General features: G+C 37.6%; 1 protein-coding gene across 2 annotated transcripts in view; it reads left to right on the top strand.

Annotated features, from left to right (window-relative positions):
• CRISPLD1 (cysteine rich secretory protein LCCL domain containing 1) overlaps positions 1–8,949 on the top strand; it is a 44,611-nt gene extending 35,662 nt beyond the window's left edge. For both annotated transcript variants that reach the window (XM_004372514.1, XM_012554447.1), the window contains 3 exons: positions 4,256–4,331; positions 5,944–6,074; positions 8,898–8,949. In XM_004372514.1, coding sequence (XP_004372571.1) covers positions 4,256–4,331; positions 5,944–6,074; positions 8,898–8,949 — 259 coding nt within the window. The remainder of the gene's footprint in view (positions 1–4,255; positions 4,332–5,943; positions 6,075–8,897) is intronic.
• Positions 8,950–19,621: the final 10,672 nt, after the last annotated feature.

Below are 19,621 nucleotides of genomic sequence, written 5' to 3'. Positions count from 1 at the left end.
GAAAGTTTACAGAACAAATAGTTTCTCATTAAACAGTCAGTACACATATTGTTTTATGACATTGGTTAACAACCCCACAACATGTCAACACTCTCCCTTCTCGACCTTGAAGGACTTTTTTTTTTTGGTGAAAATATACATAGCTAAAGTTACACCATTTCAGTACTTTCTACCTGTACAATTCAGTGACATCAATTACGTTCTTCCAGTTGTGCTGCTATTCTCACTGCACTTTTCCAAATTATTCCGTCACCCCAGTAGTAAATTTTTTTAACTTCTACTCATTTCTGAAATCTTGCATCAACTTTTTTGCAATTTTAAATTTAATCCTAGAATGATTCTTGCCAATTATTCAGGTTTACCTACACAGTTATTTCCTTGCAAGTTTCCTTATCTGGCAGAAGAACTCAAAGTAAACTATCTGTAACTATTATTTAGTACCATAACTTTGTAGAAATTACATGCATGTGTGGAATGTATATGTATGTGTGTTTTTTTAAATTTTATGCTTCTTTACATCAATCGCTAAACAATTAGGTCTTTAAAATCTACTGAGTATTCAAGATGAAAAAGTAAGTGTTGTTAAAATGTGTCATCAATTTTTATTCAAAGCTCACAAGCAAATTGTAGATAAGGAAATGTTTAGAAGATCGAGACCTACATTCTCTGTAGTATATGTAACAAGGTATTAAAGCCAGTGATTGAAAAACAAATAAGCAAAACCCTCCCCAGTCTTTCTTTTACCTGAACTCATGTAAGTAGAGACACACTCAACTTGGAGCTACTGAGCTCCTTGGCCTTCAGCAAACCACATGCTAAATACAGTCAATACTACAATGAGATCATTTTACAGTTACATACAGATACATACCATCCTTCCTACAGAATCCCCAGACAACATCTTTTATATAAATCAAGACTTTAATTTAAAGTTACTAAAACTTAGATTTTTTTTTAAATCTTTAAAAAATTTTAATGTGGTAGAATATATATAACAAAAAAATTTTTCCACTTTAACCATTTTTAAGCATAGAATTCAGTACCTTTAATTATATTTACAAAAATGTTGTACAAACATCACCTCTATTTATTTCCAAAACTTTTTAATTGCCCTAAGAAGAAAAAATCAGATTTTTTTTAACTCATGTGTAAATGGTTCTGGTTTAGATGTCATATGTCATATATCCAATTTAGATTGTACAGTGTTATACAAATTTTAGAAGTAAATTTATTTGGCCGATAACAATGTAAACATCATAACAAACGGAGAAAAGATTGAAGAAGTCAAGGATTTCATTTTACCTGGATCCACAGTCAACGCCCACGAAAGCAGCAGTCAAGAACTCAGAGGATGCATTGCATTGGGCAAATCTACTACAGAAGCCCTCTTTAAAGTGTTAAAAAGCAAACATATCAGTTAAGGACTAAGATGTGCCTGACCAAGCCATGGTGTTTTCAGTCGCCTCATATGCGTGTGAAAGCTGGACAGTGAATAAAGAAGACCAAAGAAGAATTGATGCCTTTGAATTATGATGTTGGCAAAGAGTATCGACTATCCCATGGGCTGTCAGAAGAACGAACAAATCTGTCTTGAAAGAAGTACAGCCAGTACGCTCCTTAGAAGCGAGGATGGGAAACTTTGTCTCACATACTTTGGACATGCTATCAGGGGGGATCAGTCCTTGGAGAAGGACATCATGCTTGGTAAAGTAGAGGGTCAGCGAAAAAGAGGAAGACGCGGTGGATTGGCACACTGGCTGCAGCAGTGGGCTGGAGCATAACAACAATTATGAGGATGGCGCAGGACTGGGCAGTGTTTTGTTCTGTTGTACGTAGGGTCGCTATGAGTCGGAATCGTCTCGAGGGCATCTAACAACCAACACAACAGTGTAGCTACTTCTTTATCCAAGAAAGATCCACTTCAATTGGCAAAGGTAGTTTCTATTCAATATTTTTAGGAAAATTAGTGATGTTTTCATTAAGCAACGATTTTCATGTAGACATTATGTTGAGACTTTAACATACTAAGTCAAATGCATTGTTTTTTTTTCCAGTTTTGGTTTTAGTTTCTTTGCTGGTGTATGTGTGTGTCTGAGTGTGTGTGTGAATTCGGAAGAGTTCATCATTTTTTAAAAGAGTGACATTTGACAGTTTCTTAACTCTGGGAATAGATTTTTTTTAACATCATGTGATTGATGACATTGATAATTTGATCCTACATTTAAATATAAAAGCCTTTGGGAACTCCCTTTAAGTGAGCTAAGCCCATCTGATATCTTTGAAGCAATAAGATACCTGGAGAAAGAACTTTCCATGCAGAGAGGAAGATAAGTGTCAATGCCCTGAGACAGGAACCAGTTCAGTTTGTTTGGTGAATAGCCATTAGGCCATGTCGCTGGAGCAGGCTGAGAAGTGGAAGAGGAGTAGGATGTGCAGTCAGAGAGGTAATGGGGGTCAGAATATGTAAGGCTTCTTGTCCATTTAAGGGTTTTGCCATTTTTTAAGAATGAGATGCAAAGTTACTGGAGTCTTTGGAGCAGAGTAATGACCTGATTGAGTTTGTATGTTTCAATTTAAGTGTGTAGAAAATAGATCGCTGTTGTTGTTAGGTGCTGTTGAGCCCATTCCGACTCATAGCGACCCTGTAGGACAGAGTAGAACTGCCCCATAGGGTTTCCAAGGAGTGGTTGGTGGCTTCAAACTGCTAACCTTTTGATTAGCAGCCATAGTTTGCTGAAGTCTTAACTACTGTGCCACCAGGGCTCTGGAGAATAGATTGGAGAGGACAAAGTCTGAAGCAGAGAAACCGTAGGAGAACCTAGCAGAAGATGAGGTCTATAGTTGCAGTGATTCAGGTGCTTAGAGGTGGTCTGATTTTGAATACATTTTAATATATAAAAAACCTATTGTGGTTGCGCCAATTCTGACTCCTGGTGACCCCATGTGCTACAGAGTAGAACGGCTGCGTAGGGTTTTCTTGGCTGTGATCTTTATGGGAGGAGTCACTGGGTGGCGCAGACAGTTAAGCACTGGACTATTAACCAAAAGATTGATGGTTCAGACCCACCCAGAGGCACCTCAGAAGGAAGGCCTGAAGATCTGCTTCTGAAAGGTCACAGCCTTGAAAACCTTACGAAGCAGTTCTATTCTGCACACGTGGGGTCGCCATGAGTCGGAATCCAGTTGACAGCAACTAACAACAGCAACGCTCTTTATGGAAGCAGTGCGCCAGGCCTTTCTCTGGGGGGGTTCAAACCGCCAACCTTTAGATTAGCCGCCAATCACAAACTGAAACACCCAGGGACCTTATTACAGCCAATAGAAATTGCTGATGGGTGGAAAGTAAGGTATCGGATAAAGAGAGAGGGATCAAGGACAGAATAGACTTTTGACCCAAGCACCTGGAATACAGGGATTGCCATTTATTGAAGTGGAGAGAAAGAGCAGATTTTGGAGTTGTGGGAGTAGATTGGGGCCCTGGTGGCACGGTGGTTAAGAGCTCAGCTGCTAATCCAAAGGTCAGCAGTTCGAATTTACCAGCAGCTCCTTGGAAACCCTCTGGGGCAGTTCTACCCTGCCCTTTAGGGTTGCTATGAGTCGGAATCGAATTGATGACAAGGGGTTTGGTTTTTGTTTGGTTGGGGAGTAGACTGGGACTTTGGTTTCGTACATGCTAGGCTTGAGATACCTATTCGATTTAAGTGGAGATGGTGAATAAGCAGTGGAATAGACAAGTTATAAATTTGGAATTAAGAGATCTCAATTGGAGATGTAAATTTGGGAATCAGTAGTTTATACATAATAATTAAAACCATGACATTGGATGAGGGCACTAAAAATGTGAATTTAGAGTAGAGAACTATTAGGTGTGTAAAATAGACAATGATTCTAGTTTTTCAAGTTACCTGTTTATTAAATTCTACAGACTTTTTGAATAGCAAATTCCCAGATACTTAGAGTTACTTCCTGATGTTTCTTTCTGCTTTGATTCCCCAAATTAGAAGCTTTCCTGGTTAAATTTTAAATAAATAAATAAATAAATAGGAATCACATTTGTGTCAAAATCTGAGAGTAGATAAATTAAACAGAAGCAACTGCCTGACTTGTACTACTGGCTTATTTCAGGGAAAAAAAAAAAAAAAAAAAAGGAGCGTTTGGAATGTTGAGTTTACTTTTATATATGTGTGTCTGTGGTTTCGCTAATGAAAAGATTCAAGTAACCAGTTTGCTTCATGTATATATATATTTTTTTCAGAGTATACTGTCCTCATAACTGTATGCAAGCAAATCCACATTACGCTCGTGTAATTGGAAATCGAATTTATTCTGATGTAAGTAACCTAATTTGTACGACTCTCAATATTCATGTATATATACATGCACATTTAAATGTATATATGTACGTTTATATGCAGATGAAGAAACTAGATTCTGTGTTGATACACATAGCCTCATTAATCATTAATAATACTGAAACGTAATTATCCATATGTAGATATGAGTGCTGACTGATGCCACTCAGAGCATCCTGATAAAGTAAGACCATGTAGCAGGCACATGCTCACGTGAACTTAGAAGATCGTATGAAGTCACCCGTGTGTGCGTAGAGTTGAGAAAAGAGCACACCGGTGTGATGAGAAAAGACCTGTCGGGATATGGGAATGGATTGCTTTATAACTGAAGCAGTTCAAGTGTTTATTTTATAGGGATTTCCTCTGACTATATGCAAATAATGATAAATTTCAGCAGAACAGTTGGATAAAAGCATATGTTAAAATCTAGCAAAGACTCTAATGAGCCAAAATAAATCATTTGACTTCTAGAAATTAGAATTAAAAAAAATTTGAGCGTATTGGACCTGAAACAATAAATTTCTTCTCCTTAGAAATCCCATCGAGTTAATTCGGACTCATAGTGACCCTACAGTACAGAGTAGAACTGCCCCACAGGGTTTCCAAGGCTGTAATCTTCACGGGGAAACCCTGGTGGTGTAGTGGTTAAGAGCTACGGCTGCTAAACAAAAGGTTGGCGGTTCGAATCCACCAGCCCTCCTTGGAAACCGTATGGGGCAGTTCTACTCTGTCCTTTAGGGTCGCTATGAGTTGGAATTGATGCGACGGCCACGGGTTTGGTTTTTTTGGGTTTAATCTTTACGGAAGCGGACTGCCACATCTTTCTCCCACGGAACTGCTGGTGGGTTCAAACTGCCAACCTTTTGGTTAGCAGCTGAGCACTTTAACTGCTGCGCCACCAGGGCTCCTTCACATTATATAACCGGTACACTATAATCATAGAACTCTCTTAGTCCATGTCAGACCATTTAAACTAGGGTGATAGGCATTGGAAATCTAGGTTGAACGTATGATTGCTTTTTTTTTATATGGGGTTATTCTTTGAGGCAAAATCTTTCTGCAAGTATTACACTGTTTAAAAAGAAGAAACTCCCCATTTAATAATCCATACTTGTATTTGCGGAAAGGGTTTATAGTGCTATACGGAGCTCTGTTTAAGTTGACTGTAAGTTGAAACTGAACATAAATGAGGTACAAACGATCCAACTGGTGGACGTTTCGTCAGAGTTACTCTGGTGTGGGCAAAAAGCCTGAAATTTAAGGATGATAAAACAGGTCCTTGCAGAGATCAAAGGAGCTAATGTGGTTTTTTATTTCTTCCACTATGTGAAAAGCTCACCATTTGGGCAGGACAAGCATTTGCTAGATTAGATGGTAGAGGGGTCTGGCAGCTACTCTGAAGATCTGCCTTTAGACTTACCCAGATTTTGTGACTTTTAAAACATTCTTTGATGCACAGAATATCATCCTGTAGCTTCTCACTGTCTGCACACATAGGGACAGATGTCACTGCCTTTAGTCCACTGGAAGAGTGGGCTGGACAAGGTCAGCAGGAACTTCTTAATTGTGGCGGTTTTTCTTTCCCTGTCAGATGTCCAGTATCTGCAGAGCAGCAATACACGCTGGGGTGGTTCGAAATCATGGTGGCTACGTTGACATTATGCCTGTGGACAAAAGAAAGACTTACACGGCTTCTTTTCAGAACGGAATCTTCTCAGAAAGGTAAAAGAAAATTAAAATTAAAAAAATACATAAAAATATTGTTCGTATGTATTGTCTGTCTCCTAATTTATTATTGCATTAAAACAGACCCACGTTAGCGTGGGTTTGAAGTTAAATGGCTGAGGCAGAATATTTCTTTGGGATTTGTGTAAAAACTGGTCCTCTGGGGCTGGGAGAAGCTGCAGTACCAGAGGTGCTTGTCTCCTGCAGGCTTAGAAATATCCACATGAAAATAGGATATAAGTCAGAACACTCTTTTGTTAATTGATTTTATAATAGGGAAATTTCTTTCACCCTCTTGGATTTTCTAGATTCATTTATATATTTAATGCTCTCTAGGTGAGCACGGCATTGACAATTTCTCTAATCCAGCTATCTGAAAAGCATTTGACAGAAACAATGAGCTGATTTTCCTTACAACCAAACTCTCTTTTTAATTGAAAGTTGGAGGACTAGCATAAAACAAATTCTTTCAGGTCATCTCGCCACTGGAGTGCCATTTAATGCATTCATCCTATATATTTCAGTAGTTATGAGAATTAGTGTGACTTACTTTGTTAAGTATTTAATACACATTAGGAGAAAAAACTCTCTCATTGTGTTTTTTTCAAGTCAGCGTTTCTTGTGGAAGTAATATTAACTCCCATGTATTTTATATAGATTCAGAAAAATCCCACAATTTTAGACATTAACTGAGGTCTTCAGAATTGCCCAGGGAGGGTTCTCACATGTAAAGTTTCTATAAAGGCCACTAGAAGGTGCCATGCAAGTTATCTAGATAACCTTCTGGGTTCTGTCTTCAGAAAAAAGGCATCTGTTTTCAGATGAGACTATATCAAAAGGCCATTGTTGACAAGGTGTCTTCTCTACAACATGTCTCATGGTCTCCTTACGCAAATATGATATGTGAAATGAATGATTGCACACACTTTGATAAGCTAAATTGAGGGATATGGTTCCATTTAATTTTCCCATTTCTTAAATTTACTTTAAAACTGTAAAATGGTATGCTCTAAGAAAACTGAGGATCATTATAACTTTAATTTTGAGCATTTACTATAATAGTCCAGTAGCTGCTGAGCACTTCATGTATGTGAACTCAGCTCCACCAACAGCCCTGTAAAGTCAGAACTATAAACTGATTGATAGGTGTGTTAACGGAGTCTCACAGGTGTTAAATGATGTGCCCAAGGTCATATAACTTCTAAACCTCAGAGCTGTGGTTCAGCATAGGTCTTTGGGCTCAGAGGTATGCATTTTTCCAGTATATCACTCTGGACAAAGAGAAACACACCGGATACATTCATTTGCTAGAGCACTGAATCAACTTGTTTCCTAGAAGTAAAAATGACATCAGGTTGGCCATCTGCTGCTGTGAGAAACCTGTTATGTGTGTATGTGTGTGTTGTGTGTGCACATTTGTGATATGTTGTTGTTGTTAGATGCTGTCAAGTCAATTCCGACTCATAGCGACTGTATAGGACCAAGTAGAACTGCCCCCTAGGGTTTTCTAGGCTGTAATCTTTACAAGAGCAGACGGACAGTTGTTTTCTCCTCGGAGTCACTGGTGGGTTCAAACTGCCAACCTTTCGGTTAGCAGCAGAGTGCTTAACTATTGCACCACCAAGGCTCCTTTTACTTGTGATATACTTATCCTTTTTTTCACTCCAAAATTCTCTCCCTTCTTTTCTTGTACATGAATAAGTATTTAAAAGGAACTGCATTTTCTCTGCCTCTGTATCTCTGAATTTTTATCTCGAAAAGTCTTTTGTATTATTAAGAAAGTGAAACTTTATGCAAAAATGTAAAGCACTTCAAAAATTCACATTTGTTTAAAATCAGTAGTAAATAGTGGTATTATCAATCTGTTTTAATGTTTAGGCGTTTAAACAAAACATGCTTTGAGTTGTGTTCTCTAATGAAAGATAAACAGTATAATAAAAGAGTAAAATTTATGATTCTGCATTGCTTTTAACTTGTTTTAAAAGCACCTCCAAAATTAGAATAAGTGGTGTGTGTGTAAGCCATCTTTTTAACTTGCAGTGAACAATGAAGTTGTGAACTTGTCTGAGTATTCCCTCAGTAAAATGGAAATATAGCTGCCTAACTTTGCTTTATTAAGATCAAAGGAGGTACTATATAAAAATATGATCTGGAATCTCTGAAGTTCTATGTAGACTATTGCTATGACTTTTGACTTATGCATCTTAAATTTCTTCAGTAAACTTGCAGCACATGGGCGGATTATCAATAGGCAAGGTAAGCACGGTGCTTACCCTGCTTACCAGCTCATCTGCAGTGAACGATTTCACATTTTTTCATTACATCAAAGATTCTGCTTCTAGGTATGACTGGCATCTGTCTCTCTGCCAATGCCACAGCACCTTCCTACAGAATCAAAACCTTTTTTCAAATTTAAAATTCCTAACGGGCTGATGACCCAGTAAGCAAGGTGATCGTAGGCTCACTTGTGCTTACTTACTAATCTGTTGTGAGCAGTGACACATGGTTTTCACTACATCGGAGATGTGAAACCCGTGTGACATTGTTTACTACAGAGGATCTGGTGAGCAAGGTCATAACCATGCTTACCGATTAGATAATCCACTCCCTGCAGCACAGCCTACGCTCAAGATTTAGAGAATTATGCCATCCTCACTCGAGCTTTCCGGTAACTGTAAATTACAGTATCCTAAGAAAGTTGGCCATCTGGATTCACAGAGCTGCTTTCTTGACGTTCATAAGAAGGCATGATTCGTTTGAAGAATTGTATGTGGAGATGACATCAATATGCTTTTCATATTTTTTTTTTTTTTTTTGCAGTTTACAGAACCCTCCAGGAGGAAAGGCATTCAGAATATTTGCTGTTCTGTGAAGTGGAACACTTGGAAGACGATAGTAAATGCAATTCCAAAGGCCATATTTCTGAAGTTTGTATAAAACTGTAACATTACTGTACAGAAGGTACTAACTATTTCAGCCCAGGAAAGTACCAAATGCATATAAATCTTGATAGACACTCTGTAAAATAAAACATGGGACATTAGCTTTTGAAAAAATAATGAATATGGAATGGTTTTAGAAATCCTGTGTTAAATTTTGCTATATTTTCTTAGCACTTATTTCTACAGTTAAATACATAGTCATGATTGTTCTACATTTCATATGTTATATGGTGCTTTGTATATGCCACTAATAAAATGAATCAAAATATTGAATGTGAATGGCCCTCAGAATATCATCTGGTGCATTATAAAGTAATGAACTCCAAAAATGGCAAGAAATAGATTATCACATTTTTTTCAGTCCAATGCATTATCTACTCTAAATAATCCCATTTATTTTCAAGTGAATTCTTGTACAGTTTTTCTCTTCTGTTAAGTTTAGGTATAAAGAATATTCAGTCCTGATATTGCACTTCTTTTGTATAAAATAATCTATTACTATACAAATGAACAGGAGTCCTGGTGGTGCAGTGGTTAAGTACTTGGCTGCTAACCGAAAAGTGAGTGGTTCGAACCCACCAGCCACTCCGAGGGAGACAGATGTGGCAGTCTGCTTCCGTGTAGATTTACAGCCTTGGAAACCTTATGGGGCAGTTCTGGTCTGTCCTACAGGGTTGCTATGAGTCGGAATGGACTCGATGGCAGTGGGTTGGGTTTGGTTTGGTTTTATCCAAATGAACTAGTTAAAATGTCTGATTCCTTGGGAATGGCCTTAATAGTAAATGGAATAAGCTCAGAGTAATGGTATTAAAAATATTCCTAGTGTTCATACAAGAAGTATAAAGATAAGCATGGGCAGCCAGAGCATTCAGTATATTAAAATTGAGGGCACACATTTTCTTTTGTATCCTGGCAAATACTCCTGCAGGCCAGGAAGTACACAGCAGAAAGGTTAACAAAAATGACCTGAAGTATTTCATCACTATCGCTACTCATTTTCCTAATGGTAAACGGCCTTGTGTATTAATGTTACCATATTATGGTACCTATAATGGTGATATATTTGTTTCTATGAAAAATGTATTGTGCTTTGAAACTAAAAATCTGTAAAACATCACTTTTGGTTATTTTGGTAACTTTTTTTTTTCTGCTGGTGAATTTATTCTTTTCTATTCCTATAAACATAGTAAAATGAATCATGTTTCAGAGTATTATTTCCACTCCCCTTTGCAAGCTTATTTTGATGGAGAAATCATCTAAAGAGAAATGAGCGAGAGTATTACAAGTCTACTAAATTTGGTTTATTGACATTAATATAAATAACATACTTAATACCAGAAGCCTCCAAAGTCAACCTGATTATTTAGGGATTTGTATGTGAAAGAGAAGCATTGTATCATGGGAGAATTTGAATAAAACAAGAGAGAGAAATTTTTACAGGCAGAAGGAAAGAATCTAAAAGACAAAGTGATTATAAAAGAATGACAAGACAATAAATACTTCACATATTTTTAGAAAGTAAATGAGTAGGCATTTAGAAGCAGAGCAAAGGGAGATAAATTATAGGCAGGTGTATTAGTTCCCTAGGACCGCCGTAAGAAATTATCAGGTAGTCCCCGACTTACAGCGTTATTTGAGTTAGGATGAACAGCACTTAACGACCGTCTTTTTTTTTTTGTACATCTTATCTTTAGTAATATGTACTGCATACAGCATGGCAGCACATAATGTGCTGTTATCATTCTCAGATGGCCGCTTGCAGAGATGTTCGATGTTATGATTTTCTGTTCAAAACACTGCCATACAGCAGGCTATGGCAATAACAATGGACACAAGAAATGAGGCATTCAACCTCCATCAGAACTGACTTAATGACACAGCTGTAGGAATGGAACCCCATTGTAAGTCGGGGACTACCTGTACCACAAACTAGGGGGCTTGAAACAACAGTAATTTATTCTCTCACTCTAGTGGAGGCTTGAAGTCTAAATTAAGAGTGTTGTCAGCACCAAGCTCTCTGCAGGCTCCAGATGAAGAGCCTTCCTTGCCTCTTCCAGCTTCCGGTAGCCCCTGGAGTTCCTTGACTCCTGCTGCTGTCTTCACAGGGCCATGTTCCCTCTGGCTGTTCTCTTTTAATAAGAACACCAGTCAGCTGGATTAGGGCCCACCCTACTCCAGTCTGGTCTCATGTTAGCTTAATTACATCTTTAAAGACCCTGTTTCCAAATAAGGTCACATATGCAGGTACTGGAGGCTAGAACTTAAACATACCATTTTGGGAACACTATTCAATCCGTAACAGTCTGCCCTCTAAAAACGAAAAGAAAAACCCATTGCCGTCAAGTCGATTTTGACTCATAGTGACCCTAAAGGATTTTGATTCATAGCGCCCTGTAGGGTTTCCAAAGCTGTAATCCTTACGGAATCAGACTGCCACATCTTTTTCTCATTGAGCAGCTGGTGGTTTTGAAATGCCAACCTTTTGGTTAGCAGAGGAGTACTTAACCACTGTGCTAACAGGGCTTGGTCTGCCCTCTGGTCCCCACAAATTCATGTTCTTCCTATGTGCAGAATACATTCCCCCATCCTAGCATCCTAAAATAAGTAACATACTTAATGTTATTTATCAACCGAAAGAGTCCCAAACCTCATCTTCTGAATCATTCTAGTATGGGTAAGACTCTGGGTATGATCCACCCTGGAGCAAAATTTCTTTCCATCCACAGACCTGTGAAACTAGAAATCAGGTTACTTGCTTCCAAAATACAATGATGGGACAGGCATACACGATAGATGTTCTCATGCCAAAGGATAGCAATTGGGAGGAAAAAAGGGGTCAAAGGTCCTAAGCAAATTAAAACCCAGCAGGCCAAATTTTATTAGATTTCGAGGCTTAAGAATAATTTTCTCAGGGAACATCTAGGTCAAATGGCACAACAGTTCATAAAGAAAATGTTTCACGTCCTACCTTGGTGAGTAGCATCTGGGATCTTAAAAGCTGGTGAGCCACCGTCTGAGATACATCTATTGGTCCCATCATATTCGGAGCAAAGGAGAATGAAGAAAACCAAAGACATAAGGAAATATTAGTCGAAAGGACTAATAGACCACATGAACCACAGCCTCCACCAGCCTAAACCCAGAAGAACTAGATGGTGCCCAGCTACCACTACCAACCGTTCTGACAGGGATCACAATAGACGGTCCCGGAGAGAGCAGGAGAAAAATGTAGAACAAAATTCAAATTCACAAAAAAAGACCAGACTTAAACTGGTCTAACAGAGACTGGAGGAAGCCCTGAGACTATGGCCTCAGGACACCCTACTAGTTCAGAACTGAAGGCACTCCAAAGTCCACCTTTCAGCCAAAGATTAACACCAAAAAACCAAACCCATTGCTGTCAATTAGACGGGCCTATAAAACAAAAAATAACACACATAAGGAACGTGCTTCTTAGTTCAGTCAAGTATATGAGACCAAATGGGCAACAGCTGCCCAAAAGCAAAGACAGGTGTGCAAGAAGGCACAGGAAAACTGGACAAATGGACTCGAAGAACCTAGGGGGGAAAGGGAAAGGGGGAGAGTGCTGACACATTGAGGGGATTGTAACCAATGTCACAAAACAAATTGTATTTAAATTTTTGAATAAAAAACTAATTTGGGCTGTAAACGTTCATCTAAAATATAATAAAATTGAAAAACAAAACAACTCACCCCCCCCCCCCGAAAATTTACAGCCTTGTATACCCTGTAGGGCAGTTCTACTCTGTTCTATAGGGTCCCTATTAGTCAGAATCAACTCGATGGCAGTGGGTTTGGCTTCGTTTTAGTGTATGTTCAGAGGTTAAGGGGAGCTATTTAAAATAAACCTGCAATGAATTACTTCATTAAAAAAAAGAATAATCTTCTGTGGTTTGATCCACCCTTTGGGCCCTGTTAGCCTCTGAGCCGCCCTGGGTTGAAGTAGCTCGAATCTCTAGGTCCCCTATGGTGGCCCAAATCTCTGAAACCAAGGAAGCAGCCTTGCCCTCACGGTAATTCTTCTCTTTTTTGAAAGCTAACACGTGTTTGTAGCTAAATAGCTCTATTGGCTTGTGTTCTACCTGTAGAATCCCAGAAGTCCAACAGCCTTTTTTAATTTTGTTGAATCTGTCCCTTCTAGTCCAAACTGGTCGCGTTTCTGCTGAGATGATTGATTGGATCCATAGGTCACAAGTCTAATTTCTAGCAAATGGTTGTCCAGACACAATCTTGTTGTCTCCAGAGCACACTTCTCTTTTTTTTTTTTTGCAATATGGATAGGCTGAGAATTTTCCAAATATTCAAGTTCCGGTTTCCTTTTGCTTAACAGTTCCTTGATTTATTTCTTTACTCTTGCGTTTTACTGTAAGTAGCAAGGAGAAACCAGACCATAACTTCAACTTTTTGCTTGGAAATCTCAGCTAAATATCCAAGTTTATTGCTTAGAAGTTCTACTATTCACAAAACTGTAGAACATAATTCTATAGACTAGTCACAGACTATTGATCATTTGTGGTGTGCTTAACTCCATGAATGTTACTGAAGTTCTCCCGGCAAAAAGTAAATGGTTTCTGCTATGATGTCCTTTTAATTTGATGTCACATGGATCTTTGCTGAAAGCAGAGAATACCAGAAAGATGTTTATCTGTGTTTTACTGACTATATGCAAAGGCGTTGACTGTGTGGATCATAACAAATTATGGTTAACATTGAGAAGAATAGTAATTCCAGAACACTTAATTGTGCTCGGTTGGAGCCTGTTTATAGACCAAAAGATAGAGAATAAGGGGATATTTTGTGGTTTAAAGTCAGGAAAAGTGTGTGCCAGGGGTGTATCCTTTCACCATACTTATTTAATCTGTATGCTGAGCAAATAATCCAAGATGCTGGACTATATGAAGAAGAACGCGGCATCAAGATTGGTGGAAGACTCATTAACAACCTACAATATGCAGATGACACAACCTTGCTTGCTGAAAGTGAAGAGGACTTGAAGCACTTACTGATCAAGATCAAAGACTACGACCTTCAGTATGGACTACACCTCAACATAAAGAAAAACAAAATCCTCACAACTGGACCAATAAGCAACATCATGATATGATAAACAGAGAAAAGATCAAAGTCGTAAAGGATTTAATTTTACTTGGATCCACAATCAATGCCCATGGAAGCAGCGGTCAAGAAATCAAATGATGTATTGCATTGGGCAAATCTGCTGCAAAAGACCTCTTTACTGTTGAAAAGCAAAGCTGTCACTTTGGGGACTAAAATACGCCTGACCCAAGCCGTGGTATTTTCAGTTGCCACATATGCGTGCGAAAACTGGGCAATGAATAAGGAAGAGAAAAGAAGAATTGATACTTTGAATTATGGTGTTGGTGAAGAATATTGAATATACCATGGATTGCCAGAAGAATGAACAAATCTGTCTTGGAAGAAGTACAGCCAGAACGCTCCTTAGAAGCAAAGATGGCAAGACTTCATCTCATGTACTTGGACATGTTATCAGGAGGGACTAATCACTGAAAAAGGACATCATAATTTGTAAAGTGGAGGGTCAGCAAAAAAGAGGAAGAGCCTCGGTGAGATAGATTGACACAGTGGCTGCAACAATGGGCTCAAACATAGCAAGGACTGTGAGAATGGCACAAGACCAGGCAGTGTTTTGTAACTAGGGTCCTTATGAGTCAGAAGTGACTCGATGGCACCTAACAACAGCAATAAAATATCTTTCTAATTTGATCAAATTAATTGCTTACCAGAACTAAAACAATTTCCTAGGCCAACTCTTCAGACAGGGATTGGACTGGACCGTGGGACTCTTGAGAGTGTGCCTCTTTCTTAGCTCAAGTAGATACAAGAGACCTAACGGGCTGCTTCTGTCCAGAGGTGAGATGGGAAGGCAGAGGGGGTTAGGAGCTGGCTGAATGGACACGGGGAATCAGGGGTGGAAAGGAGGCGTGTGCTGTCACAGTATGGGGAGAGCAATTAGAGTTACATAACGATGTATGTATAAATTTTGAATGGGGGAAAAAAATTTAAAAAAATTAATTGCTTAATTTTCCCTTTTATTATATTTAGTTCTTTAAAGGATAAGCTCCTTGAGAATAGGAATGATCTTATCCATCTCTCTATCCCAGAGCAAAATTATTGCCTCAGTGATTTGTACTGTCTTGTACTCTGTCAATGGCCAGTCGATATTATTGTTTGAATATTCCAACAATTCCTAATTCTATTCTTAGTGACACAATTAAATATTATTGCACGATAGCACAGAAGATGGTCAACAGAGAGATAAAATTTACGTAGTGAAAACAGTTAATTGATAGACATTCTAAATACGAATTTAAAACAGAGGTGAATGCTCATAGAATAGTATTACCATAATTATTTTAGCTTTAAATGTTTACCAGACCACTTGTTAATTATTGCATTAATATTCTTCTTGTAATAAAAATAATCAAGTGTATATTTCAAGCAAATCAGTGTAACAAAAATATATTTCTCAAATGTTATATGATTTGCATTTTAAAATATATCTTTTTCTATTCAGTATCGTATTTAAAGATCTTGACTGTTCTCTAGCATTTATAAAATGATTTTAAATGTGAACTCTCCTGAAGAGCACGGTGAGCTAAGCATAAAAACATACCAATTTTTTTTTCAAACATACCAAGTTTCAGATATACAGCTTAAGCTAATTTTTTGCGCAAATAATTACATTGTTTAGGTTGATTTAAAACAATTGTTTGAAATCATATATCTATCCAGGCACCATAATATTCAGGGGCAGAAAAAATACTCTAACAATCTGATCTCCTTTCACTAAATTGTTGGAATTAAAGGTTAAATGATTTCACCTGGAGATTTAAAACAGTAAGCAAACATTTTAGAGTTCTGTTATTATGCTCAGCAGTTATAGTTAGATATTCCTTAATTCCTATGTCCTGTAAAATAATCCGAGTGTAAAACAATGCTGATAAGCAGCCAGCATCCTTAGACTAGACCATTAAGTTATGGAAATAATGTTTTCAATGATTGCTAACCAACAGCTTTCTAATCAGAGCTATAATGAACTGTGAATTATATTTATGGACTATGCTGATGAGAAGAAACGGGAGAGGAACTACGTAACGCTGTATCTCAGGAGAGCGATTTTTTAAAGGAACATGTGCAGAAGATGAAGTGGAAATCAAAAATAAATATTTGAAAAAATTAGAAATGCTAAAATCCAGCACGAATGAACACTTAACCTAGGCTAAAACAAATCAACATATTTGTAAAGCTGTATGAGAATAACTTGGCTACAAACGATACAAAGAAAAACAAAAAATAATTCAGTCTGACGCTTTCTGCTTTCATTCATCCCATAAATATCTAGTGCTTACGTTTTGCTAAAGAAGCCCTGGTGATGCAGTGGTTGAGCTCTTGGCTGCTAATCAAAACGCCAGTGGTTCAAACTCACTAGCCACTGTTTGGGAGAAAGATGTGGCACTCTCAGGGTGGATTATCCAATAGGTAAGGTAAGCACAGGCTTACTTGTGCTTACTTACTGATCTGTAGTGAACAATTTCACATTTTTTCATCACGTCAAAGATTCTGCTTCTCAGTATGGCTGGCATCTGTCTCTCTCCCAACCCCACAGCACCTTCTGACAGAAACAAATTTACAGTCTCTGGCAGGGCAGATGACTCAGTAAGCAGGTTTACCACAGGCTTACTTGTGCTTAGTTACTAATCTGTTTCACTACAGATGATCTGGTAAGCAAAGTAAGCACTGTGTTTACCTTGCCTACTGGGTAATCCACGCTTGTGTGGCAGTCTGTGTCCGTAAAGATTACAACCATAGGAAATGCTATGGGGCAGTTCTTCTGTGCCCTATAGGGCTGTTTGGAGTCAGAGTTGACTCCCTAGCAAAGAGTTTGGTTTTTGGTGGGCGTGTTTTGCTATGGACTGTGCTGATTACTGTAGACCTACCGATGAGCAGAAATGCCCTTAGAAAGTTAGAATCTAGTGAGGGAGGGAGATAGTTATTAAGTAAATAACCACACAAGGTTACGATGACAAACCATGAAAGCATGATTACGCCCATAAAGAAAGTGACTATGGTACCATGAGAGTAGTTAATGTGGGATTTGACCCCCTGGGGGAGAGTAAAGATGACTTTCATGAGGAAGTGGCAATAATAGAATTTAGATCTTAAGCAAGAGGTAGCTAGGGAAGGGAAGAATTCCCTGCAGAAACAACAGAATGCACAGTGTCTTATTGAAGGAACACTCTAGAAAGCAAAAAAAGAAAAGAAAAAAAAAGTCAAAGGCCAGCGTATCTTGAGGGTAAAGAAGAAGAGAAATTGTACAATAAGAGTCTAGAGAAGTAACTGGGGGACCAGAGCAAGCTGAATTGAATTTATTTAAGTTTAAAACAAACTGTTGGAGGGCAAAGAGATGATCAAAATATAATAATGCTATTGTTATATGATACATATTATTATAATACGTATCATATACATAATATGTATCATATACATAATATTAATAAGACATTCAGGTATTTAGAATTTGAGCAAAGAAGCAAAAGTAATGAACCAAGAATATAATATCAAACTTCAAGTTTTATAGTACTTCACAATCAAGTACTTTATAAGTACTTTAATGCTCTTGGGATCTAAAGAGTTTGATTCTTATGATTAACATGTCTATAAGCAGTGGATTGTAGTTGATTGAAAGAAGATATGACATAGACTGAACACTAACTGTGTGTTAGAAACTGTTGTACATTTCACCTACATGATTTGATTCTCACAACAAACTTGGGAGACAAGAATCATGTTCCCAATCTCATGGATTAGAAAATAGATTCTAAAAGGGTAATCAGCATTGTCTAGTGGCTTGAGTTTGAGAAGTGGAATTTAAGTTCCCATCCTTTGAACTATAAATCCTACGCCCTTTTCATTAGACCACCTTGCTAGACATCTCCATGAGGACTGTCAATAACTTAAATTATTTATAAAAAAGGGAACCTAACAGAAGATTCTCTTCCATTACTTTATACTTCAATTAGCTTAAAAGATTTAAATAATGGTGGTCAGTTTACCTTTAAAAGTCGCAGGGCTTGCAAAAAGTTTTGGGATTGTTTCAGAATCTGTAGATTCCTGGGTTCATTCACATGTGGGTGGTTGTCACAGAAATCATCAGCTTAGCAGGTCCAAGTATTTGATTAGAAAGGCAGGAATACTTGCAGGAGGTTTATTAGAGGTTAGAGGAACACTGAGAGTATACTCAGCATGACAATTTGATTGCAAAACAATTGGAAATGAGGTCTTGGAAATAAGGTGAAGGTATAAACTGTGAACTACAAATGCTTGGAAACATTACAACTCTGAGATGAAAAACATGGAAAAGGGCAAACTGTAAACAGTCTAAAATGTAGTAGATAGTGTTATTTTAAGAGATTAGAAGTTGGACTGGTTCTTTCAGTATACTTAACATTTTCTGTATGTTATTACTCCTTTATAATACATTGTCTTGAATCTTTGATATTATAGATATAATATTAATATCATATCCAAGTAATTTTAACAATATGACTCTTTAATATATGTCACATTTTTTAAAAAAACACTCACTTTTAGTTTTCTTTTTTCTTTATAAATAGTATCAGAATGAGAGAAACTTTAGTGTCTAATACAATAAAAAAAATAATTGAATATATTGCAGATGAGTCTTTTATGCCAACAGGAATGTTTTCCTATGAGCTGGAAACTATCTCCAAATTATAGATTTCTCTACTTATCATAAAACGTTTCATTTTGCAAGAATGTCTTCCCACAGGAATAAAAAAGAATCCACAACAAATATCTTTAAAACTCTGCTTAACTCAAGATTTCTAGAGCGTCTCTAATAGTTTGTCTAGAGGATAATAAGGTCACAGCAAAAATTCACTGTTTTCTATGCACTTGGAAGCATAGCTCGAACCACATAGTTTATATTGAAGATCTTTAGTGAACCTGAAAATTTCATATAATCCAAACATATTTTCAAAAAATCCCAGAAAGAGTTTTTTGGGGAGTTAGTCTTGATTTCATTGGGAAGGACTGATAATCAAACTATGATTTAGCTAGATTGCTAGTGGAGTATGAAGACCCACATCTGCCTTAGTAATGCCATCTGCTCTTAATGCTACTACTTATTCCATAATAACCTCATAATCTAAGTTTCTGGCTAAGATCTCTGCCTACTTTCAGACTCATAAGTATGGATAACTTCACGTGATGTTTCAGGTGTCTTAGAGCTAACACTTTCAATATGTCATTTTCTTCCCTAAAAAAAATCTTTTTTTTTTTGGTCTACATTCCATATCTAATTGAATGACATTACCTCACCTCAGCCAAAAATTGAGTCCTCTCTGAATCTGTCTTCCTTTACCTGTTCTGCTCAGTCTGTCACAAAAATCGCACTGACTCAATATGATTCATACCTCTTCTCTCCACCATCACTGCTGCTACCTTATTACAAGTCCTCAGGCTTTGTTTCTTGAATTACAGAAACAATCACCTAACTGAACTGCCTTTCACAGTCCT

This window comes from Trichechus manatus, unplaced genomic scaffold (genome assembly GCF_000243295.1).
Source record: "Trichechus manatus latirostris isolate Lorelei unplaced genomic scaffold, TriManLat1.0 scaffold00018, whole genome shotgun sequence".
Taxonomy (NCBI): Eukaryota; Metazoa; Chordata; class Mammalia; order Sirenia; family Trichechidae; genus Trichechus; species Trichechus manatus.
Note: the sequence above shows the minus strand (reverse complement) of the source record. Positions and strands in the feature narration are given on the sequence as shown.